This window comes from Oncorhynchus mykiss, chromosome 15, assembly GCF_013265735.2.
Source record: "Oncorhynchus mykiss isolate Arlee chromosome 15, USDA_OmykA_1.1, whole genome shotgun sequence".
NCBI classification, from domain to species: domain Eukaryota; kingdom Metazoa; phylum Chordata; class Actinopteri; order Salmoniformes; family Salmonidae; genus Oncorhynchus; species Oncorhynchus mykiss.
The window spans coordinates 72,206,421-72,231,618 of NC_048579.1; the positions used below are offsets into that span (position 1 = coordinate 72,206,421).

The 25,198-nt window shown below is 39.6% G+C and overlaps 2 protein-coding genes across 15 annotated transcripts in view; one reads left to right on the forward strand and one right to left on the reverse strand.

The window, feature by feature from the left end:
- Positions 1 to 4,555: 4,555 nt before the first annotated feature.
- LOC110499794 (THAP domain-containing protein 5) lies at positions 4,556 to 18,705 on the reverse strand. Of its 14 annotated transcripts, none has more exons than XR_005036212.1 (5): positions 18,287 to 18,705; positions 17,718 to 17,904; positions 5,622 to 12,632; positions 5,578 to 5,583; positions 4,556 to 5,539 (listed from the first exon to the last, which is right to left on the reverse strand). XR_005036212.1 is itself a non-coding variant. In XM_036945255.1 (3 exons), the coding sequence occupies exons 2-3, from the start codon at positions 17,856 to 17,858 to the stop codon at positions 11,805 to 11,807; spliced, it is 969 nt and encodes a 322-aa protein (XP_036801150.1). In that variant the 5' UTR covers positions 17,859 to 17,904; positions 18,377 to 18,705; the 3' UTR covers positions 4,556 to 11,804. The 14 variants fall into 14 exon arrangements, 3 of the variants coding, with proteins under 3 accessions (XP_036801150.1, XP_021432531.2, XP_021432533.2); XR_005036213.1 differs by having other exon boundaries at positions 4,556 to 4,750; positions 4,789 to 4,794; positions 4,833 to 12,632; XR_005036205.1 differs by having other exon boundaries at positions 4,556 to 6,149; positions 6,188 to 12,632.
- Positions 18,706 to 23,198: 4,493 nt separating this feature from the next.
- si:ch73-139j3.4 (CD82 antigen) overlaps positions 23,199 to 25,198 on the forward strand; it is a 6,981-nt gene continuing 4,981 nt past the window's right edge. Inside the window, exons 1-3 of the mRNA XM_036945256.1 lie at positions 23,199 to 23,435; positions 23,605 to 23,683; positions 23,883 to 23,995. Of these exons, the coding sequence (XP_036801151.1) occupies positions 23,370 to 23,435; positions 23,605 to 23,683; positions 23,883 to 23,995 (258 nt within the window). The 5' untranslated portion in view covers positions 23,199 to 23,369. The remainder of the gene's footprint in view (positions 23,436 to 23,604; positions 23,684 to 23,882; positions 23,996 to 25,198) is intronic.

The window sequence follows — 25,198 nt, forward strand, 5'->3', positions numbered from 1 at the left end:
GACCACCAATCAGAGAGCACTATGATGACACACCAAATGATGACCACCAATCAGAGAGCACTATGATGACACACCAAATGATGACCACCAATCAGAGAGCACTATGATGACACACCAAATGATGACCACCAATCAGAGACTACTATGATGACACACATTTGATGGATCCATTTTGTCTTCTTCTAACGCCTCTTAAAGGGAAAATAATCAGATGACATTACTGAGTTTGGGCAATCCAAAGTTACATTACTGATTACAATGTTGGACAGACAACTAATAACTGTAACAGATACATTTAGAAAGTAACCCACCCAACCCTGCATGCATGCTATTGACAGTTTGGTAACACTTTATGTTAAGGTCCCTTAATAAACAATATATAAACAGTTTGTAAAGAGATTACTTACCACTTATTCATCATTATTCCTACATTTGTAAATGTCATTAAGAAATCTCTAAATAGTCATTTACGCATTTATAAACGTTATTTTAAATGATTTATTAACGATTTATGAGATCATTCATAAATTGTTTCATCATAGTATGTTAACTAGTAAATTATTAATCATCTACAACTAATGTACTTATTTGTCAACCTAAGTTATTGTCAACATAAGATTATTGATCATGTATTTGTTAATTGGTTGATTAATGGTTTGACTCAGCATATATTTACATATTTATAAATGCATTTATATACAGTATGTCATGAATGGTATATTTATTCATTGTTAATGAGTACATTTATAAATGTGAGAACATTTACTTACTAATACCTCAGTTGATGATTCATTTAAATCCTTATAAACCATTTACTAATTATTAATAAGGTATTTTGCAGCCCCTAATATAATGTTGTGAATCCAATGAGTTGCTTTAGCATTACCTAGCCTAGCATGCTGACGAAAAATGCAGTTTAATGAAAAACAAGCATTATTAAAATCTTCTCAGTTTTGTGGCTTGGATAATGGGATAATTAGGAGTACAAGCAACACCTTCTATTCACGGATTGACATACGTTTTTCAAGCCAAATCCCTCCTCCGTCACTGCGGTGAAAACATATTGGAATAGGACAGTTTTGACTTGAAGGCAGACTGAACTTCAAGTTGAGTCTTGGCTAACTAAACACAGTAACATAGAGCACCAGTCTAAAGTCTGGACACACCTACTCATTCAAGGGTTTTTTCTTTATTTTGACTATTTTCTACATTGTAGAATAATAGTGAAGACATCAGAACTATAAAATAACACATATGTAGTAACCAGAAAAGTGTTAAATTATATTTTGATTTGTTTATACTTGAGATTATTTAAAGTAGCCTCCCTTTGCCTTGATGACAGCTCTGCACACTCTTGGCATTCTCTCAACCAGCTTCATGAGGTAGTATTTTGACTGCTACTGTATATAAACTACTACTGTATATAAATACATTGATAAAAATGTATATAAATGTTGAGTCAAACCATTAATCAACCATTAACAAATGCCTTACAACTAATCAAATCAAATCAAATGTATTTATATAGCCCTTCGTACATCAGCTGATATCTCAAAGTGCTGTACAGAAACCCAGCCTAAAACCCCAAACAGCAAGCAATGCAGGTGTAGAAGCACGGTGGCTAGGAAAAACTCCCTAGAAAGGCCAAAACCTAGGAAGAAACCTAGAGAGGAACCAGGCTATGTGGGGTGGCCAGTCCTCTTCTGGCTGTGCCGGGTGGAGATTATAACAAAACATGGTCAAGATGTTCAAATGTTCATAAATGACCAGCATGGTCGAATTATAATAAGGCAGAATAGTTGAAACTGGAGCAGCAGCACAGTCAGGTGGACTGGGGACAGCAAGGAGTCATCATGTCAGGTATTCCTGGGGCATGGTCCTATGGCTCAGGTCAGTTGAAACTGGAGCAGCAGCACAGCCAGGTGGACTGGGGACAGCAAGGAGTCATCATGTCAGGTAGTCCTGGGGCATGGTCCTAGGGCTCAGGTCCTCCGAGAGAGAGAAAGAGAGAAGGAGAGAATTAGAGAACACACACTTAGATTCACACAGGACACCGAATAGGACAGGAGAAGTACTCCAGATATAACAAACTGACCCTAGCCCCCCGACACATAAACTACTGCAGCATAAATACTGGAGGCTGAGACAGGAGGGGTCAGGAGACACTGTGGCCCCATCCGAGGACACCCCCGGACTAATAACTAATCTTATGAGTTGACAAAAACTCCTTTATAACAATGTTGTTATGATTGCTCCTGGCTGTGGTTTTCTTCATGGTCACTTACTGTGAATTTCAGACTGCCTGAATAACAGACCATGAAATGACAAACACAAGACGATCTATTCTCTTCCCAAACGTTTATCCATCTTGTAAACATGCAGACAATAGAACAAAGGACTTGATTGCAAATTGCCTGTGAGGAAGAGAAATGCCTTTCATGTTCACTTTGAAAGCTATCATCATACTTCAGCAAGTGTGTGGTACATGGCCAATATACCACGGCTAAGGGCTGTATCCAGGCACTCTGTGTTGCGTTGCGCTTCAGAACAGCCCTTAGCCGTGGTATATTGGCATGAGGGGGTGTGGTACATGGCCAATATGCCACGGCTAAGGGCTGTATCCAGGCACTCTGTGTTGCATTGCGCTTCAGAACAGCCCTTAACCGTGGTATATTGGTCATATACCACACCCCCTCATGCCAATATAGGATATGTAGTATGGCTTGTCCAACGGGTTTCATAACCACTACCTGCATTCACATAATGACTGTACTTTGTCTTTAAGGGGGCAGGCTGCGTTTCCTACATCCATCTTTGGGCTTTGAAATTAATTCTATCTACCCATCGATTCTTAAAGAATATTACTTAGGAATGACCTATGAGTTTAGTTTAATTGTCGTACCCTATCAGAACCCAATCGAAAAACTTGTTTTACTCCAATATTTGTAAACAATGCAATTGTAAACAGTGTATAGCCTCAAAACATGGTTAAACATATAGTTCTCCCTCAGCTTTTTACCAAAACAGTGGTGTGGTGCTGCTTTAATATAGTTTATAAAGACCCACTGTTCCTAAGACATGGCTCCTACATGTTACTGTATGTGCTGTACTGTAGGGTTTATTCTACAGGTTACAGTTAGATTACCGCGCCTGTCACTCACCTGCCTTTATAGAATTAACTGAAGTTAGATTACCACGCCTGTCACTCACCTGCCTTTATAGAATTAACTGAAGTTAGATTACCTCACCTGTCACTCATCTGCCTTTATAGAATTAACTGAAGTTAGATTACCTCACCTGTCACTCACCTGCCTTTATAAAATTAACTGAAGTTATATTACCTCACCTGTCACTCACCTGCCTTTATAGAATTAACTGAAGGTATATTACCTCACCTGTCACTCACCTGCCTTTATAGAATTAACTGAAGTTAGATTACCTCACCTGTCACTCACCTGCCTTTATAGAATTAACTGAAGTTAGATTACCTCACCTGTCACTCATCTGCCTTTATAGAATTAACTGAAGTTAGATTACCTCACCTGTCACTTACCTGCCTTTATAGAATTAACTGAAGTTAGATTACCTCACCTGCCTTTATAGAATTAACTGAAGTTAGATTACCTCACCTGTCACTTACCTGCCTTTATAGAATTAACTGAAGTTAGATTACCTCACCTGCCTTTATAGAATTAACTGAAGTTAGATTACCTCACCTGTCACTTACCTGCCTTTATAGAATTAACTGAAGTTAGATTACCTCACCTGTCACTCACCTGCCTTTATAGAATTAACTGAAGTTAGATTACCTCACCTGTCACTCATCTGCCTTTATAGAATTAACTGAAGTTAGATTACCTCACCTGTCACTCACCTGCCTTTATAGAATTAACTGAAGTTAGATTACCTCACCTGTCACTCACCTGCCTTTATAGAATTAACTGAAGTTAGATTACCTCACCTGCCTTTATAGAATTAACTGAAGTTAGATTACCTCACCTGTCACTCACCTGCCTTTATAGAATTAACTGAAGTTAGATTACCTCACCTGTCACTCACCTGCCTTTATAGAATTAACTGAAGTTAGATTACCTCACCTGTCACTCACCTGCCTTTATAGAATTAACTGAAGTTAGATTACCTCACCTGCCTTTATAGAATTAACTGAAGTTAGATTACCTCACCTGTCACTTACCTGCCTTTATAGAATTAACTGAAGTTAGATTACCTCACCTGCCTTTATAGAATTAACTGAAGTTAGATTACCTCACCTGTCACTTACCTGCCTTTATAGAATTAACTGAAGTTAGATTACCTCACCTGTCACTCACCTGCCTTTATAGAATTAACTGAAGTTAGATTACCTCACCTGTCACTCATCTGCCTTTATAGAATTAACTGAAGTTAGATTACCTCACCTGTCACTCACCTGCCTTTATAGAATTAACTGAAGTTAGATTACCTCACCTGTCACTCACCTGCCTTTATAGAATTAACTGAAGTTAGATTACCTCACCTGTCACTCACCTGCCTTTATAGAATTAACTGAAGTTAGATTACCTCACCTGCCTTTATAGAATTAACTGAAGTTAGATTACCTCACCTGTCACTCACCTGCCTTTATAGAATTAACTGAAGTTAGATTACCTCACCTGTCACTCACCTGCCTTTATAGAATTAACTGAAGTTAGATTACCTCACCTGTCACTCACCTGCCTTTATAGAATTAACTGAAGTTAGATTACCTCACCTGCCTTTATAGAATTAACTGAAGTTAGATTACCTCACCTGTCACTTACCTGCCTTTATAGAATTAACTGAAGTTAGATTACCTCACCTGCCTTTATAGAATTAACTGAAGTTAGATTACCTCACCTGTCACTTACCTGCCTTTATAGAATTAACTGAAGTTAGATTACCTCACCTGTCACTCACCTGCCTTTATAGAATTAACTGAAGTTAGATTACCTCACCTGTCACTTACCTGCCTTTATAGAATTAACTGAAGTTAGATTACCTCACCTGCCTTTATAGAATTAACTGAAGTTAGATTACCTCACCTGTCACTTACCTGCCTTTATAGAATTAACTGAAGTTAGATTACCTCACCTGTCACTCACCTGCCTTTATAGAATTAACTGAAGTTAGATTACCTCACCTGTCACTCATCTGCCTTTATAGAATTAACTGAAGTTAGATTACCTCACCTGTCACTCACCTGCCTTTATAGAATTAACTGAAGTTAGATTACCTCACCTGTCACTCACCTGCCTTTATAGAATTAACTGAAGTTAGATTACCTCACCTGTCACTCACCTGCCTTTATAGAATTAACTGAAGTTAGATTACCTCACCTGCCTTTATAGAATTAACTGAAGTTAGATTACCTCACCTGTCACTCACCTGCCTTTATAGAATTAACTGAAGTTAGATTACCTCACCTGTCACTCACCTGCCTTTATAGAATTAACTGAAGTTAGATTACCTCACCTGTCACTCACCTGCCTTTATAGAATTAACTGAAGTTAGATTACCTCACCTGCCTTTATAGAATTAACTGAAGTTAGATTACCTCACCTGTCACTTACCTGCCTTTATAGAATTAACTGAAGTTAGATTACCTCACCTGCCTTTATAGAATTAACTGAAGTTAGATTACCTCACCTGTCACTTACCTGCCTTTATAGAATTAACTGAAGTTAGATTACCTCACCTGTCACTCACCTGCCTTTATAGAATTAACTGAAGTTAGATTACCTCACCTGTCACTCATCTGCCTTTATAGAATTAACTGAAGTTAGATTACCTCACCTGTCACTCACCTGCCTTTATAGAATTAACTGAAGTTAGATTACCTCACCTGTCACTCACCTGCCTTTATAGAATTAACTGAAGTTAGATTACCTCACCTGCCTTTATAGAATTAACTGAAGTTAGATTACCTCACCTGTCACTCACCTGCCTTTATAGAATTAACTGAAGTTAGATTACCTCACCTGTCACTCACCTGCCTTTATAGAATTAACTGAAGTTAGATTACCTCACCTGTCACTCATCTGCCTTTATAGAATTAACTGAAGTTAGATTACCTCACCTATCACTCACCTGCCTTTATAGAATTAACTGAAGTTAGATTACCTCACCTGTCACTTACCTGCCTTTATAGAATTAACTGAAGTTAGATTACCTCACCTGCCTTTATAGAATTAACTGAAGTTAGATTACCTCACCTGTCACTCACCTGCCTTTATAGAATTAACTGAAGTTAGATTACCTCACCTGTCACTCACCTGCCTTTATAGAATTAACTGAAGAAACATGTTGTTCATTTACTTGATGAACAAGCCTCAATTAGCCTTGATGGACACCGACTGAGCATTCAATACAAAATCAATTAAGAGACTTCTCTCCCAGCCAATCAGTCCCAATTACAGATGATTTCTAATGAACAATGACGGGAACACCTGTCAGCAACCACAGGTTTGTTTACTTGGCTCGTCTTGTACTGCAAACAAACACTCAATTTGGACTCTTCATTGGCTTCTATGGTTCAGAGTGGTTACTGTGGGGCTTTTGTGTCTCCATGGCAATTATAGGCTAAGCTATATTAGCATGTCTTGGGAGTGGTTATGGCCACTCCTCCCCATTGACACTGTAGTGATTCTAAGTGTGCTTGTGAGCGAGCAAGAGTGAGAGAGACAGAGACAGAGAGAGAGACTGTAGTGGTCCTCAGACCCTTCTTTAGTCCCTCTGTGATCAGACATGTCATCCTCTATCTCCAGGAGAGATCAACAGCTCTGTAATCAGACATGTCATCCTCTATCTCCAGGAGAGATCAACAGCTCTGTGATCAGACATGTCATCCTCCATCTCCAGGAGAGACCAACAGCTCTGTGATCAGACATGTCATCCTCCATCTCCAGGAGAGATCAACAGCTCTGTGATCAGACATGTCATCCTCTATCTCCAGGAGAGATCAACAGCTCTGTGATCAGACATGTCCTCCTCCATCTCCAGGAGAGATCAACAGCTCTGTGATCAGACATGTCATCCTCCATCTCCAGGAGAGATCAACAGCTGTGATCAGACATGTCATCCTCTATCTCCAGGAGAGATCAACAGCTCTGTGATCAGACATGTCATCCTCTATCTCCAGGAGAGACCAACAGCTCTGTGATCAGACATGTCATCCTCCATCTCCAGGAGAGACCAACAGCTCTGTGATCAGACATGTCATCTTCCATCTCCAGGAGAGACCAACAGCTCTGTGATCAGACATGTCATCTTCCATCTCCAGGAGAGATCAACAGCTCTGTGATCAGACATGTCATCCTCTATCTCCAGGAGAGACCAACAGCTCTGTGATCAAACATGTCATCTTCCATCTCCAGGAGAGACCAACAGCTGTGATCAGACATGTCAACCTCCATCTCCAGGATAGACCAACAGTCAGGCTTAACATGAAGCTTGAGTGATCGTTAAAGAATTCCCTGGTATGTCCATCTAATCCCATCACAAACATTAAAAGCACAGTCTCAGAGATAGATTGGATGTCTTCTTGTGGGCATCCCAAATGGCTCCCTATTCCCCACATAGGGTTATGGCCATAAGTAGTGCACTATAAAGGGAATAGGGTGCCATTTGGGACATACCCATGGTGAATGAATTGGATGTCTTCGTGTCTCATCTCCTCCACCCTCGGCGGGTTGGTAACAACCGGATGCATCTGGTTTTCAGGGGAAATAGGAAGTCTGTGACGGGACTTCCGCTTTAGGACGTCAACAAGGCAACACTCCATCTTAACTCCTCCTCCATATTTATTGGATTGGTTCAACAGTGCAGAAGAGAACCTCCCCCGACAGTACATTCTTCTCATCAGGACCAGAGAGAAACGCCCGCTGCGGCAGGTTACTGATGTGCATGAAACACGTGGAACAGCGCCATGACTCAATTGAACCAATAATGATCGTGTAAATACTTCCAGAAAACACTTTTTTTTCCTCTTGCTGGAGTCATTTTTCTCAAAAGAAAATCAAAAAACGACTGACCTGTTCTGACAACACCATGCATAATACATGTTTATACTTTAGACTCGAGGTGATTAGTAGCTTGCCTTCAACTACTAGAAGTATGCTCTATGTTTGAATGGACATAACACAGTGGATGGATGCTTCATTTAGCATTAGCCTTTCACAAACAACAACACCATCAAAAGACTTCTCACTCTGGAATGAAATTAGACTCTAAGTACAGAACAAACAATGGCCCCCATTAAGTCTGTTTGTTTAGAGTCTTGACTGATGCGTTGGAATAATGCTAAACACCTCATTTATTCACACGAGTCGTTCAGGCAAGTGCAGTCAGAGAGCGTGTTCCAAATGGGCCAGAGTAGTGTGTTACACAGCCCCTTTGGGAAGCAGACCAGGCCTCGGGTCCCAGGGATGGAAGGCGTTTCTCTCAGGGGATGGAGGCAGAAAGATGCAGGGGTGAATCCTAACGAATGTTGACGTAGTCGTGCAGCGATGTCACCGGGAGACTAAGTGAACATTTGGCATCTAATGATAGCCTTTAGAAAGGTCAGTTATGACGAATGCATCAGCATATAATTAGCATTGATAAAACCTAACAACCACTTGTCTTTTGTTATGACTACGGCTACAATTAAAGTAAGTGCTTTTCTAGGGCAAAAAGTCAGTGCTTAGATGTTCAGTTCAACCATACCTGGAGTTCTCCCTGTATCCACACAAACCCTGTGAATCGGCTGCTGCTCCAAAAACATGGATCAATGAGTTAGCAGCTAACTGTCCAAAACGGCCTGAAATAACTTCACAGTTCTGAAGTTTCCAATAAAAACAATATTTCCAATAAAAACAACCAATAAAAAAAATAGCTTTCTTAATCAACCAGAACATCAACAGTTACATGTGGCTGCTAATCAAAGTTAGCTGGCTAAGTTAACAATCCTGCTGTCTGAAATACCCCGCTGGGTTGGTGCAGTGCAGACATTACGCCTGCCCGATGGCAGGTTGCATTCTGCATAGGATCTAGGATACAAACAGGATGAGACTATCACTTGGCAACAGACAGAGCTGAGAGCATTTTGAGGGCCATGTTCTAATGTAATATAAAGTTCATTAGATGTGTTGCGAACACAAAGGTACTGCATTGAAACACACAAGCACAGCAATTAACATCTGGAATTGAATAAATGTTGTTTTCCTATCACCGACATGATTGGTTGTTGTGTCCTTGTATTTGTGCTGCTGCTACATTCTATTGGACAGAGACAGAACAAGGGCGTGGGCCAATCATCTAGAGCCAAAGACAGGACCTATAGGCCAATCTTTACATTATCAAAGTCAACCTATATGATTTTAAATCGTCAGTGAAGTCCCAAGCTTCTTCATTACTGCTCAAAAGTTCTTCTCGGATATCAATAACATTGCTGTGAAGTTGACTTTGTAGCATTGCAGACTAGTAATCAATCAGTCATCTCAGTGTACATGCTGTTCTTTTTACCCGAGATCAATAAACTGGGAAAGTGACAATGTCGTGTGTCTTCAGAGTGGCTCTGTGAGGCGTGTGACGTTTCTCTTATAGATCTCAGGTCCAAATTACAGCGTGTCGTCTCCACTGTGATTAGAGCTCCCTTCATCTCACAATAGTCTACAAGCAGCCCTTCCTACAAGCAGCCCTTCCTACAGGCAGCCCTTCCTACAGGCAGCCCTTGCTACAAGCAGTCCTTCCTACAGGCAGCCCTTGCTACAAGCAGCCCTTCCTACAAGCAGCCCTTCCTACAAGCAGCCCTTGCTACAAGCAGCCCTTCCTACAAGCAGCCCTTGCTACAAGCAGCCCTTCCTACAAGCAGCCCTTCCTACAAGCAGCCCTTCCAACAAGCAGCCCTTCCTACAAGCAGCCCTTCCTACAAGCAGCCCTTCTATTCTATTCTGCTTTATGTGTCTGCTATATCTCTCTACTGTTGCTCCTTTTGGAATGCTAGTGGTTGCTCACATTATGTTTCACTACAAGTGAAATGAAACGGTCAGTTCTGGTTTGAGGTTACGCCACGTTCATAACAACTGTGAACTCGGAAATCTCAGACTTCAGTGCGTTCAAAACATCTGTGAATTTGGATTAAAACGAGCTCCGAGCTCTGGGAAAAATAGTTTTGAACGGTCGTTCAACTCGGAATTCCAAGTCGGGAACTCAGGCCTCTGAAGCCCGGGAACTCAGGCCTCTGAAGCCCGGGAACTCAGGCCTCTGAAGCCCGGGAACTCAGGCCTCTGAAGCTCGGGAACTCAGGCCTCTGAAGCCCGGGAACTCAGACCTCTGAAGCCCGGGAACTCAGGCCTCTGAAGCCCGGGAACTCAGGCCTCTGAAGCACCGGGAACTCAGGCCTCTGAAGCACGGGAACTCAGGCCTCTGAAGCCCGGGAACTCAGGCCTCTGAAGCTCGGGAACTCAGACCTCTGAAGCCCGGGAACTCAGGCCTCTGAAGCCCGGGAACTCAGGCCTCTTAAGCCCGGGAACTCAGGCCTCTGAAGCCCGGGAACTCAGACCTCTGAAGCTCGGGAACTCAGGCCTCTGAAGCCCGGGAACTCCATAAAATATAAGGTCAAATCATAATGTCAGCGATCCACAGGTAGGAAGGTCGGAGCTCCAGAAAGAGTCGGAGCTAGACCCCCCCCAGCTGCATAAAGCTCCAACATGAAGCTCACTGACGTCATGATTTGACCCCCCCCAGTTGTCTTGAAAGCACCATCAGCTTCATCATGACACGTGTGATGTCATTGCATTGATAAAAGGGTTGCAGGTAATGTAAGCCATTTCCATCAAGAAAGAGGACCGCAGTGTTGCATTTTCAGTGATGAGAAATCAGTTGACCATTTAATTTCTTTATGGAAAGAAGTAGAGGACGCCCAACCAATGGGAGTCAAGGAGCAACCAGTTACATCATCAAAAAGGTGCAAAGCTTGTTTAACATTCAAATATATGATTTTATTTGAGAAAGTATTAAAAGCTTGACGTTTCGGCCTTCAATGGTCTTCACCAGAACCGGTTCATTTATCAGAACCTGTCTATTTAAGGAAATTGCCGAAGACCCGAAACGTCAAGCTTTTAATAGTTGCTTGGATAAAAAATATATTTTGAATAGTGAGCAAGCATTGCACATTTTCCTATTCAACCATTTAATTAGAACCAAGAAGATGCACCTAAAACGGTGTAGTCGTCTCAGTCACTCGGATACTTACGTACCGCAGGCTGCTTGTTATTATCCAAATAAACATAAAACATTAGTGAAAAACACCTTTTTATACATTAATAACCAGTAAGGATCCGTATGACCGCACAGTAGATTTGATTTGATATACGAATACTATACCATTGAATAAAACAAGCAGCCATCTGTAGCACAAGAATAGGGAATATCACGTCCCTTAAAACGCTCCAAATTACACCACTAATATTGACAATATGTCAGTCAGTGATGTCGAAACATGAAACAGTAGTGCATCGTGCCAGGGCCTGTCCTAAAGACACAGTGCCACCTAGCGGAGACAAACGGAAGAGCTAGAACGAGCTGGAGAACAGATTGTAGCCTTGGCCAACGCTCTTTGAGAAGGGCTTCACTACTAGTAAGTAATATAACTCTGGTGAAACATGTAAACAGATAATAAATAAGTACAAGTGATTGAGACTGTAATAACCCTATAATAACCCTGTAATAACCCTGTAATAACTAGACAAAATACATCTCATTAGAAAGACCGTTGTTAATGGAAACAAAGCACTGAGGTTAAGACATCAGAGCAACGCAGAAGTAATATAGTCCTCTAGTAATTTCTGCTTTTCTTTTAAAACAACGTTGCTCTTCTTCAGATGTGCCATCTCGCTCTTAAGCGATCGTATTTTAGCCATGGTACTTTCCTCTCTCCTATCCAGCTCCATGATCTTGGTGTGGAGGCTGGCTGTCTTCCTCCACAGCTGTTCCTGGTCCGTGTCCTGTTTGGAGTAGGAGTGCTCGTACACAGAGATGTGTCCCCCCTCCTCGGGGCCCTCCTCCCGGTCTCCCACCCACTCCTCCCTCCGCAGCTCCAGAGGGAAGATCCTAAACGTCTGACCGAGGGCCACGTGGAGGGCGTCCACCGTGGCTTCACATTCAGAGAAACGACCGACAGGGACGACGGATTCACAGCAGAGCACAGTCACAGTGGAGTCCAGTGTATCCAGCTGCTGCAGTGTCTGTGTCTCACCAGACAGGTTCAAGCATGAGGCTGTCAGTATCCCACCACTGTCTCCAGATAGTTCTCTGTTCACCTCACACACTGCAGCCTGGGTCTCTGAGAGCATCACCTCCCCCAGGACCATTTCACTAGGAGTAGAGGCCTCTGTGTCTGAAACAAGTGGTCTTTCATATAACAGTGTAGTGACCGTAGATTCACTGGCATCCTCAGGGTTAGGGACAGGAGTGACACTCACCATGACTGGTTCCACTCTGACTGTCCTTTTCAGAATCAGAGGTGTATTCTTGCCAGGAGGGGAGGGGGAGCGGATGAGTTCAATGTTGGCGTCGCATATCCTGGTTTTGGGCTTGGTGGTGTTCTTACTGGTGGAAACGGTTTTATCTTCGTCCTGGGGGGAAAGACTGATGATTAAACACAAACAGAAATCATGCTGTCATAATATAGCCGTGTATAGTGCTGTAATTGATGTATTTTTATTTGGGGGGATTTGTGTGTTATTTTGTATTATTAGGTGAACTGCATTGTTGGATCTAGAAATGAAAGCGTTTCACTGTAAAATATGTTGTACGACCGATACAATGTGATGTTGCACTTTAATCAATTCCAGGGATGGTTCAATTCAAAATCAAGGCAGTCAACTTAAAAAACTATTCAAAATCAAGGCAGTCAACTTAAAAAACTATTCAAAATCAAGGCAGTCAACTTAAAAAACTATTCAAAATCAAGGCAGTCAACTTAAAAAACTATTCAAAATCAAGGCAGTCAACTTAAAAAACTATTCAAAATCAAGGCAGTCAACTTAAAAAACAATTCAAAATCAAGGCAGTCAACTTAAAAAACAATTCAAAATCAAGGCAGTCAACTTAAAAAACTATTCAAAATCAAGGCAGTCAACTTAAAAAACTATTCAAAATCAAGGCAGTCAACTTAAAAAACTATTCAAAATCAAGGCAGTCAACTTAAAAAACTATTCAAAATCAAGGCAGTCAACTTAAAAAACAATTCAAAATCAAGGCAGTCAACTTAAAAAACAATTCAAAATCAAGGCAGTCAACTTAAAAAACAATTCAAAATCAAGGCAGTCAACTTAAAAAACTATTCAAAATCAAGGCAGTCAACTTAAAAAACTTTTCAAAATCAAGGCAGTCAACTTGAAAAACAATTCAAAATCAAGGCAGTCAACTTAAAAAACTATTCAAAATCAAGGCAGTCAACTTAAAAAACAATTCAAAATCAAGGCAGTCAACTTAAAAAACAATTCAAAATCAAGGCAGTCAACTTAAAAAACTATTCAAAATCAAGGCAGTCAACTTAAAAAACTATTCAAAATCAAGGCAGTCAACTTAAAAAACAATTCAAAATCAAGGCAGTCAACTTAAAAAACTATTCAAAATCAAGGCAGTCAACTTAAAAAACAATTCAAAATCAAGGCAGTCAACTTAAAAAACTATTCAAAATCAAGGCAGTCAACTTAAAAAACTATTCAAAATCAAGGCAGTCAACTTAAAAAACTATTCAAAATCAAGGCAGTCAACTTAAAAAACTATTCAAAATCAAGGCAGTCAACTTAAAAAACAATTCAAAATCAAGGCAGTCAACTTAAAAAACTATTCAAAATCAAGGCAGTCAACTTAAAAAACTATTCAAAATCAAGGCAGTCAACTTAAAAAACTATTCAAAATCAAGGCAGTCAACTTAAAAAACTATTCAAAATCAAGGCAGTCAACTTAAAAAACTATTCAAAATCAAGGCAGTCAACTTAAAAAACAATTCAAAATCAAGGCAGTCAACTTAAAAAACTATTCAAAATCAAGGCAGTCAACTTAAAAAACTATTCAAAATCAAGGCAGTCAACTTAAAAAACTATTCAAAATCAAGGCAGTCAACTTAAAAAACAATTCAAAATCAAGGCAGTCAACTTAAAAAACTATTCAAAATCAAGGCAGTCAACTTAAAAAACAATTCAAAATCAAGGCAGTCAACTTAAAAAACTATTCAAAATCAAGGCAGTCAACTTAAAAAACTATTCAAAATCAAGGCAGTCAACTTAAAAAACTATTCAAAATCAAGGCAGTCAACTTAAAAAACTATTCAAAATCAAGGCAGTCAACTTAAAAAACAATTCAAAATCAAGGCAGTCAACTTAAAAAACAATTCAAAATCAAGGCAGTCAACTTAAAAAACTATTCAAAATCAAGGCAGTCAACTTAAAAAACTATTCAAAATCAAGGCAGTCAACTTAAAAAACTATTCAAAATCAAGGCAGTCAACTTAAAAAACTATTCAAAATCAAGGCAGTCAACTTAAAAAACTATTCAAAATCAAGGCAGTCAACTTAAAAAACTATTCAAAATCAAGGCAGTCAACTTAAAAAACTATTCAAAATCAAGGCAGTCAACTTAAAAAACTATTCAAAATCAAGGCAGTCAACTTAAAAAACTATTCAAAATCAAGGCAGTCAACTTAAAAAACTATTCAAAATCAAGGCAGTCAACTTAAAAAACTATTCAAAATCAAGGCAGTCAACTTAAAAAACTATTCAAAATCAAGGCAGTCAACTTAAAAAACTATTCAAAATCAAGGCAGTCAACTTAAAAAACTATTCAAAATCAAGGCAGTCAACTTAAAAAACAATTCAAAATCAAGGCAGTCAACTTAAAAAACTATTCAAAATCAAGGCAGTCAACTTAAAAAACTATTCAAAATCAAGGCAGTCAACTTAAAAAACTATTCAAAATCAAGGCAGTCAACTTAAAAAACTATTCAAAATCAAGGCAGTCAACTTAAAAAACTATTCAAAATCAAGGCAGTCAACTTAAAAAACTATTCAAAATCAAGGCAGTCAACTTAAAAAACTATTCAAAATCAAGGCAGTCAACTTAAAAAACTATTCAAAATCAAGGCAGTCAACTTAAAAAACAATTCAAAATCAAGGCAGTCAACTTAAAAAACTATTCAAAATCAAGGCAGTCAACTTAAAAAACTATTCAAAATCAAGGCAGTCAACTTAAAAAACTATTCAAAATCAAGGCAGTCAACTTAAAAAACTATTCAAAATCAAGGCAGTCAACTTAAAAAACTATTCAAAATCAAGGCAGTCAACTTAAAAAACTATTCAAAATCAAGGCAGTCAACTTAAAAAACTATTCAAAATCAAGGCAGTCAACTTAAAAAACTATTCAAAATCAAGGCAGTCAACTTAAAAAACTATTCAAAATCAAGGCAGTCAACTTAAAAAACAATTCAAAATCAAGGCAGTCAACTTAAAAAACTATTCAAAATCAAGGCAGTCAACTTAAAAAACTATTCAAAATCAAGGCAGTCAACTTAAAAAACTATTCAAAATCAAGGCAGTCAACTTAAAAAACAATTCAAAATCAAGGCAGTCAACTTAAAAAACTATTCAAAATCAAGGCAGTCAACTTAAAAAACAATTCAAAATCAAGGCAGTCAACTTAAAAAACTATTCAAAATCAAGGCAGTCAACTTAAAAAACTATTCAAAATCAAGGCAGTCAACTTAAAAAACTATTCAAAATCAAGGCAGTCAACTTAAACTATTCAAAATCAAGGCAGTCAACTTAAAAAACAATTCAAAATCAAGGCAGTCAACTTAAAAAACAATTCAAAATCAAGGCAGTCAACTTAAAAAACTATTCAAAATCAAGGCAGTCAACTTAAAAAACTATTCAAAATCAAGGCAGTCAACTTAAAAAACTATTCAAAATCAAGGCAGTCAACTTAAAAAACTATTCAAAATCAAGGCAGTCAACTTAAAAAACTATTCAAAATCAAGGCAGTCAACTTAAAAAACTATTCAAAATCAAGGCAGTCAACTTAAAAAACTATTCAAAATCAAGGCAGTCAACTTAAAAAACTATTCAAAATCAAGGCAGTCAACTTAAAAAACTATTCAAAATCAAGGCAGTCAACTTAAAAAACTATTCAAAATCAAGGCAGTCAACTTAAAAAACTATTCAAAATCAAGGCAGTCAACTTAAAAAACTATTCAAAATCAAGGCAGTCAACTTAAAAAACTATTCAAAATCAAGGCAGTCAACTTAAAAAACTATTCAAAATCAAGGCAGTCAACTTAAAAAACAATTCAAAATCAAGGCAGTCAACTTAAAAAACTATTCAAAATCAAGGCAGTCAACTTAAAAAACTATTCAAAATCAAGGCAGTCAACTTAAAAAACTATTCAAAATCAAGGCAGTCAACTTAAAAAACTATTCAAAATCAAGGCAGTCAACTTAAAAAACTATTCAAAATCAAGGCAGTCAACTTAAAAAACTATTCAAAATCAAGGCAGTCAACTTAAAAAACTATTCAAAATCAAGGCAGTCAACTTAAAAAACTATTCAAAATCAAGGCAGTCAACTTAAAAAACAATTCAAAATCAAGGCAGTCAACTTAAAAAACTATTCAAAATCAAGGCAGTCAACTTAAAAAACTATTCAAAATCAAGGCAGTCAACTTAAAAAACTATTCAAAATCAAGGCAGTCAACTTAAAAAACTATTCAAAATCAAGGCAGTCAACTTAAAAAACTATTCAAAATCAAGGCAGTCAACTTAAAAAACTATTCAAAATCAAGGCAGTCAACTTAAAAAACTATTCAAAATCAAGGCAGTCAACTTAAAAAACTATTCAAAATCAAGGCAGTCAACTTAAAAAACTATTCAAAATCAAGGCAGTCAACTTAAAAAACAATTCAAAATCAAGGCAGTCAACTTAAAAAACTATTCAAAATCAAGGCAGTCAACTTAAAAAACTATTCAAAATCAAGGCAGTCAACTTAAAAAACTATTCAAAATCAAGGCAGTCAACTTAAAAAACAATTCAAAATCAAGGCAGTCAACTTAAAAAACTATTCAAAATCAAGGCAGTCAACTTAAAAAACAATTCAAAATCAAGGCAGTCAACTTAAAAAACTATTCAAAATCAAGGCAGTCAACTTAAAAAACTATTCAAAATCAAGGCAGTCAACTTAAAAAACTATTCAAAATCAAGGCAGTCAACTTAAAAAACAATTCAAAATCAAGGCAGTCAACTTAAAAAACTATTCAAAATCAAGGCAGTCAACTTAAAAAACAATTCAAAATCAAGGCAGTCAACTTAAAAAACTATTCAAAATGTGAAAAAACAGCATCTATTTCAATGACTTCTCAATAAACTCTCAATAAACTGAGTTATTATTCACAAAGAAGCTATTCATTTCAAAACTTTTTTTTTCATTGTTAAATTTTAAATTAAAATAAATTCCTGAATCGACTGGCTTCAAATTGAATTGACCCCAGCCCCGATGAATCCCAAAGAAAATATCCCCACACAATGCTTTGTACACTGCAATGACGATCAGTGTAAAATGCATGATCAAACTAATGTGAAACTCTTATAGCTGTCACTATTCTGGAAATGTGCATTAAGACTTCTGATAATTGTGTTGGGTGTCACAGAAGTCTGTCTACTTACATCGTGTGTGTGAGGGAAGATGGTAGGGAAGGCCGTGTGTTTCAGGTACCGGATCCCCCATCGCAGGTCAAAGCAGTCCTCAGTGAAATGTTCACTACACAGGTACTGGTGTCTGCTGGGGGTCCACTCCTCTCGCTTCATGTTGTCTACCCATATCTGTAGCCTGACCTCATCTTGCAAAGGGAACCTGTGTGAGGAGACAATACAAACATGTTGTTAAGACAGCTACATTTGTTGACATGCCTTAATTCAATTTGTCAGCCCCATCCAAAGTATCAAGATTACATACAAAGCATTGCTTCTGTAACGTTACTAGTGTTTCAGCCTAGGCTGAAGACCAAGAAACACAATAACAACAAATGCAGCACCAGTCATTCGTCAATTGTTAAACACAAAGGTAAACAAAGGAGGCTTTGTGTTTTTCTATGACAGCTAAACTATTTGTTCTGAGGGCACTGCTGGATACACAACGCTAGCCAGCAACCAATATGAGCATGCTCGTTAAGCTAGCTAGGAGTAGGACTGTATCTGCACATAGAAACGTGATGGGAAAATATTAGATACCGTACGGGTAAAAGCTTATTCTCTTGTTTTCTTTAGAGGGTGTTCCTCCACGATTTTTGCAAAGTTTTACAGCACAGTAACGGGGCATATTTCACCTGAAAATACATTAAACGTCTGTACGCGGAAGTCTTTCGGTCTTCCTCTACTCTATGGCTGCGGCACGTAAGTTGTGGCTCAGTGTCCAAATGACACTGCCCTCTTGCGCTTGGCGGTGGAACTGCCATTCTGCATTTAGATGTTACAGTTATTTACAATCACTTTAGCACTAATTTCGGAACCTTGATGTCATTTTCCAAAACTCTATACACAAAACACAACCAATGTCAAAATGCAAACTTTTCAAAACTCTAACACTTTTTTCCAATTGCTTGGATACAATACACATAAAGCTAAGAGCATTTGTTCATTGAACTAAAATGACCTGTTCAAAATGACACAACTTAACATCAAAGTATTACCATTTCAAAATGCAATTCACACATTACATCTGAGATGACTGTCTATTCATTTCATTACAATGATCTAACTATCAGATTGATACAACTGCTCAAAATGATGAGTAACTGTTGCGTTACTCTTAATGCATAGTTTTATGGAAACTGACAAACAATATTCCATGTTTAGATCATGAAAGTTTCTGGATAATGAGATCCATTGACACCAATTACCGTGGAACATGAACTAATTGGACTACATTATCTATGGATGTAATATTTCATCATCATTCTTTATCAGACACTGTTTCTATGGTCCCATGTACCACTTTTCCAGATCATGTTTTCAGATCTGACATTACTGTACACTCACCAGCCACTTTATTAGGTACACCTATCTAGTACTGGGTAGGACCCCCTTTCACCTCCACAACAGCCAAAATTATTCACGGTGTTGTACGTTAAGAGATGCCCTTCTGCACACCACTGTTTTAAACAGCTGTTATTTGAGCATTTGTGGCCTTTCTGTTAGCTGGAATGAGTCTGGACATTCTCCTCTGACCTCTCTCATTAACAAGGTGTTTTTGACCACAGAACTGCCGCTCACTGAATGTGTTTTGTTTATCACACCATTCTCTGTAAACTCTAGAGACTGTAGTGTGTAAAAATCCCAGGAAGGCAGCTGTTTCTGAGATGCTGGAATCACCATGTGTGGCATCAACAATCATACCACGGTCAAAGTTGCTTAGATTACGCATGTTTCCCATTCTAATGTTTGGTCGAACAACAACTAAAGCTCTCTACTCTATATACTCTATATATTGAGTTGCAGGCAGCCACATGATTCGCTGTTCGAATGTAACCTTCCTTGATGGGCTAAATCAGGTCTGTAGAGCTGTAGACCTATGTCATTGTGTGGGATAATGTCAGGTTCCACCATGCTCAAATGGTGCAAGCATGGTTTCAGGCCCATCCACAATTTACCACCCTGTACTTACCCCCATACTCTCCTTTCCTAAAAACCCGATTGAGGAATTTTTATCCACATGGAGGTATATGAAAGGCGCCCTCACGAACAGGCCACCCTTCTCCAGGCCATGGATGACGCATGCAATGACATCACGGCAGACCAGTGTCAGGCCTGGATTCACCATGCAATGACATCACAGCAGACCAGTGTCAGGCCTGGATTCACCATGCAATGACATCACTGCAGACCAGTGTCAGGCCTGGATTCACCATGCAATGACATCACTGCAGACCAGTGTCAGGCCTGGATTTGCCCTGCCCGAAGATTCTTCCCAAGAGGTTTGGCTAATGAAAACATCCATTGTGATGTGCATGAGAACCTATGGCCAAATCCACAAGACAAGGTTGAGGGAAATTTAGAAGTACAGTAGTCAATCCTTTGTTTAGCTTTTTACAGTAAGCCAGGTGAGGAACACTGCAGTTGATGTTTTACAGTAAGCCAGGTGAGGAACACTGCAGTGATGTTTTACAGTAAGCCCGGTGAGGAACACTGCAGTGATGTTTTACAGTAAGCCCGGTGAGGAACACTGCAGTGATGTTTTACAGTAAGCCCGGTGAGGAACACTGCAGTGATGTTTTACAGTAAGCCCGGTGAGGAACACTGCAGTGATGTTTTACAGTAAGCCCGGTGAGGAACACTGCAGTGATGTTTTACAGTAAGCCAGGTGAGGAACACTGCAGTGTTGTTTTACAGTAAGCCAGGTGAGGAACACTGCAGTTGTTGTTTTACAGTAAGCCAGGTGAGGAACACTGCAGTGATGTTTTACAGTAAGCCAGGTGAGGAACACTGCAGTGATGTTTTACAGTAAGCCAGGTGAGGAACACTGCAGTGATGTTTTACAGTAAGCCAGGTGAGGAACACTGTAGTGATGTTTTACAGTAAGCCAGGTGAGGAACACTGCAGTGATGTTTTACAGTAAGCCAGGTGAGGAACACTGCAGTGATGTTTTACAGTAAGCCCGGTGAGGAACACTGCAGTGATGTTTTACAGTAAGCCCGGTGAGGAACACTGCAGTGATGTTTTACAGTAAGCCCGGTGAGGAACACTGCAGTGATGTTTTACAGTAAGCCCGGTGAGGAACACTGCAGTGATGTTTTACAGTAAGCCCGGTGAGGAACACTGCAGTGAAGTTTTACAGTAAGCCAGGTGAGGAACACTGCAGTGTTGTTTTACAGTAAGCCAGGTGAGGAACACTGCAGTTGTTGTTTTACAGTAAGCCAGGTGAGGAACACTGCAGTGATGTTTTACAGTAAGCCAGGTGAGGAACACTGCAGTGATGTTTTACAGTAAGCCAGGTGAGGAACACTGCAGTGATGTTTTACAGTAAGCCAGGTGAGGAACACTGTAGTGATGTTTTACAGTAAGCCAGGTGAGGAACACTGCAGTGATGTTTTACAGTAAGCCAGGTGAGGAACACTGCAGTGATGTTTTACAGTAAGCCCGGTGAGGAACACTGCAGTGATGTTTTACAGTAAGCCCGGTGAGGAACACTGCAGTGATGTTTTACAGTAAGCCCGGTGAGGAACACTGCAGTGATGTTTTACAGTAAGCCCGGTGAGGAACACTGCAGTGATGTTTTACAGTAAGCCCGGTGAGGAACACTGCAGTGATGTTTTACAGTAAGCCAGGTGAGGAACACTGCAGTGATGTTTTACAGTAAGCCCGGTGAGGAACACTGCAGTGATGTTTTACAGTAAGCCAGGTGAGGAACACTGCAGTGATGTTTTACAGTAAGCCAGGTGAGGAACACTGCAGTGATGTTTTACAGTAAGCCAGGTGAGGAACACTGCAGTGATGTTTTACAGTAAGCCAGGTGAGGAACACTGCAGTGATGTTTTACAGTAAGCCAGGTGAGGAACACTGCAGTGATGTTTTACAGTAAGCCCGGTGAGGAACACTGCAGTGATGTTTTACAGTAAGCCAGGTGAGGAACACTGCAGTGATGTTTTACAGTAAGCCAGGTGAGGAACACTGCAGTGATGTTTTACAGTAAGCCAGGTGAGGAACACTGCAGTGATGTTTTACAGTAAGCCAGGTGAGGAACACTGCAGTGATGTTTTACAGTAAGCCAGGTGAGGAACACTGCAGTGATGTTTTACAGTAAGCCAGGTGAGGAACACTGCAGTTGTTGTTTTACAGTAAGCCAGGTGAGGAACACTGCAGCGATGTTTTACAGTAAGGCAGGTGAGGAACACTGCAGTGATGTTTTACAGTAAGCCAGGTGAGGAACACTGCAGTGATGTTTTACAGTAAGCCAGGTGAGGAACACTGCAGTGATGTTTTACAGTAAGCCCGGTGAGGAACACTGCAGCGATGTTTTACAGTAAGCCAGGTGAGGAACACTGCAGTGATGTTTTACAGTAAGCCCGGTGAGGAACACTGCAGTGATGTTTTACAGTAAGCCCGGTGAGGAACACTGCAGTGATGTTTTACAGTAAGCCAGGTGAGGAACACTGCAGTGATGTTTTACTGTAGTTTTTTTCTTTTTTTTGTAGCTAATTATTTTTGCTTTGATTCAAAGAAACCTGACTGATTTTATTGTATTTCATCAATACATTTCATATTTTGTTCAATGATTTCACTGTGTCTGTAGTATTCTCTCTACTAGTCCTTTTACAGTGATGTATTTACGTGTAGTAGCATAATGAAACATGTATCACATATTTTATACTACAATATTTAATGATTGTACGGACAACTACACAGTGAAACTATCCGTATCTTGTGTGTGGGCGATCTAAATGAATGTTCCTATGGTATTTCATGATAAATGAGTTATTTGAACCAATGGTTCTGCAAGTACAAGGTTTATTTAAAGATATGAATGCACAATGCAATGTTTTGAACATTGGACAGCCTGTGTTACAAGTGATGACCGTTTTGAGTTTTGTGTCTAGAGTTTTGAAAAATGACCACAAGGTTCTGAAATGAGTGCCAAAGGGATTGTAAAAAACTGTAACTGTGTCTCTCAAACAGTGGAGGCTGCTGAGGGGAGGACGGCTCATAATAATAATATAATAATGCAGTGAACAGAAGAGGATTACATGTGTTTGATACCATTCCATTAGTGTGAGCCGTCCTCCCCTCAGCAGCCTCCACTGCTCTCAAACATCAGTTAATTGTTCTGTAACAAACGCCCAAACAGCATGCTGACTTTGTGTGTCAAGAAATGTAGGTTATCCCTACCATGGTAGACCCAGGATTCAAACCCATGCCATAACAATAATGTTGTCTCATAGGCTACTAGGACATAGGATCCAGGACCACAGCACTTCAAGTATCAGGAAGGTAAGTAGGTAGATAGGTGTGTGTGTGTGTGTGTGCGTGTGTGTGTGTGTGTGTGCGTGCGTGCGTGTGTGTGTGTGTGCGTGCGTACGTGTGTGTGTGCGTGCGTGTGTGTGTGATACCTTCATGCGTGGGAGTAGTTAATTATTAAGAACAACGAGGAGCTGGACTCTGTTCCCAAGGTGATGGAACCAGGAAATGGCACCTACCAAATAAAGCATTACCTTAACAGTAGTCAGGCAGACAGGGAGGTGAGAGAAAAATAGTTTGTCTGCCATTGCTGTTGCCTGTCGCCGTGTCAGTGAGAAGTAACCACAGATAAAATATCAGGAAGACATCATGAAGGTGGACGACAAGTTTCAAATTCTCAAATTCTTCGCAGCAGTTTTCAACTCTGTTTTCTTGGTAAGAACAAAAAAAGATGGAGAATTCAACCTAACCCTAATCTTAACCAGCTAGCGTTCCTCATCTGAATCTTCTAAAAACGACCCAGAGATGTCGCCTCTCGACATGGGGGTTTCATGTACTACATACAGTATGAAGTGACATGCAGCTTTCTGAATCCTCTACACAGATTCTGGGGCTCTGTATCTTTGGATGTGCGGTGTGGATCTTGTTTGACAAAGACAATTTCATTGCTGTTCTCAGCTCTGGTAAGTTATACTGGACAGAGAATTGCCTTTTGTCACATTTCAGAGTTTCTATATTAACTCAAATGTTATGAGAGAGACAAGGGTGTGATTTTTCCTCCGAAAACACACCTGCATTTTTGTTGTGTGTGTGTGCGTGTGTGTGTGTGCGTGTGCGTGCGAGTGCGTGTGCGTGCGTGCGTGCGTGTGTGTGTGTGTGTAGTTGAGGTGAAGACTGTAGCTGGGGGACTGTTCATCATTGGTCTGGTGGTGGTTGGTGTCACTATCCTGGGGTGTATGGGAGCCCAACTGGAGAACAGGTGCTTCCTACTACTGGTGAGTGGTCATGTTACGGTCATAACAACACACACACACACACACACACACACACACACACTAGTGATGTGTGGGTTGACTCATAACCCGTAGTCCGCACAGTTATATCCAGGGTGGGTGGGTTTAGGGTCATTAAATATTGTGTGGATAAAGGGCGGGTTGGTGGCGGGTGGGTTGAATATAGAGAAAACTAAACTAAACAAATCCATAAATGTATCATTATTGTGCAGTTCATGTCTATCAGTAAATAAATGTACAAGAGAAGAAAGGGAACTGTACAAGGTATTTTCTATATTTGCAGGTTAAGGTCGGGTGTAGGCCTCAGATTTTCACTTTATCACATACAGTGGGGCAAAAAAGTATTTAGTCAGCCACCAATTGTGCAAGTTCTCCCACTTAAAAATATGATAGGCCTGTAATTTTCATCATAGGTACACTTCAACTATGACAGACAAAATGAGAAAAGAAATCCAGAAAATCACATTGTAGGATTTTTAATGTATTTATTTGCAAATTATGGTGGAAAATAAGTATTTGGTCACCTACAAACAAGCAAGATTTCTGGCTTTGTCACACCATGACCTTAATATTCTTTGTTTTTCCTTGTTATTTTGGTTAGGTCAGGGTGTGACATGGGTGATGTATGTGTTTTTGTACTGTCTAGGGGTTTTTGTATGTTTATGGGGCTGTTTCCCTTCTAGGTAATTTGTATATCTATGGTTGCCTAGATTGGTTCTCAATTAGAGGCAGCTGTCTATTGTTGTCTCTGATTGGGAATCATATTTAGGCAGCCATATTCTGTGGGTACTTTGTGGGTGATTGTTTCCTGTCTTTGTGTTCTCTGCACCAGATAGGACTGTTTTGGTTTTGCCACGTTTGTTATTTTGTATTTGTATAGTGTCCACCTTTATTCTTCTTTTATTAAAACATGTTGAGCATGAACTACGCTGCGTAGTGGTCCAATCCCTGCTACACCTCCTCTTCAGACGAAGAGGAGGAAATCAGCCGTGACAGGCTCTCACAGACCTGTAACTTCTTCTTTAAGAGGCTCCTCTGTTCTCCACTCGTTACCTGTATTAATGGCACCTGTTTGAACTTGTTATTAGTATAAAAGACACCTGTCCACAACCTCAAACAGTCACACTCCAAACTCCACTATGGCCAAGACCAAAGAGCTGTCAAAGGACACCAGAAACAAAATTG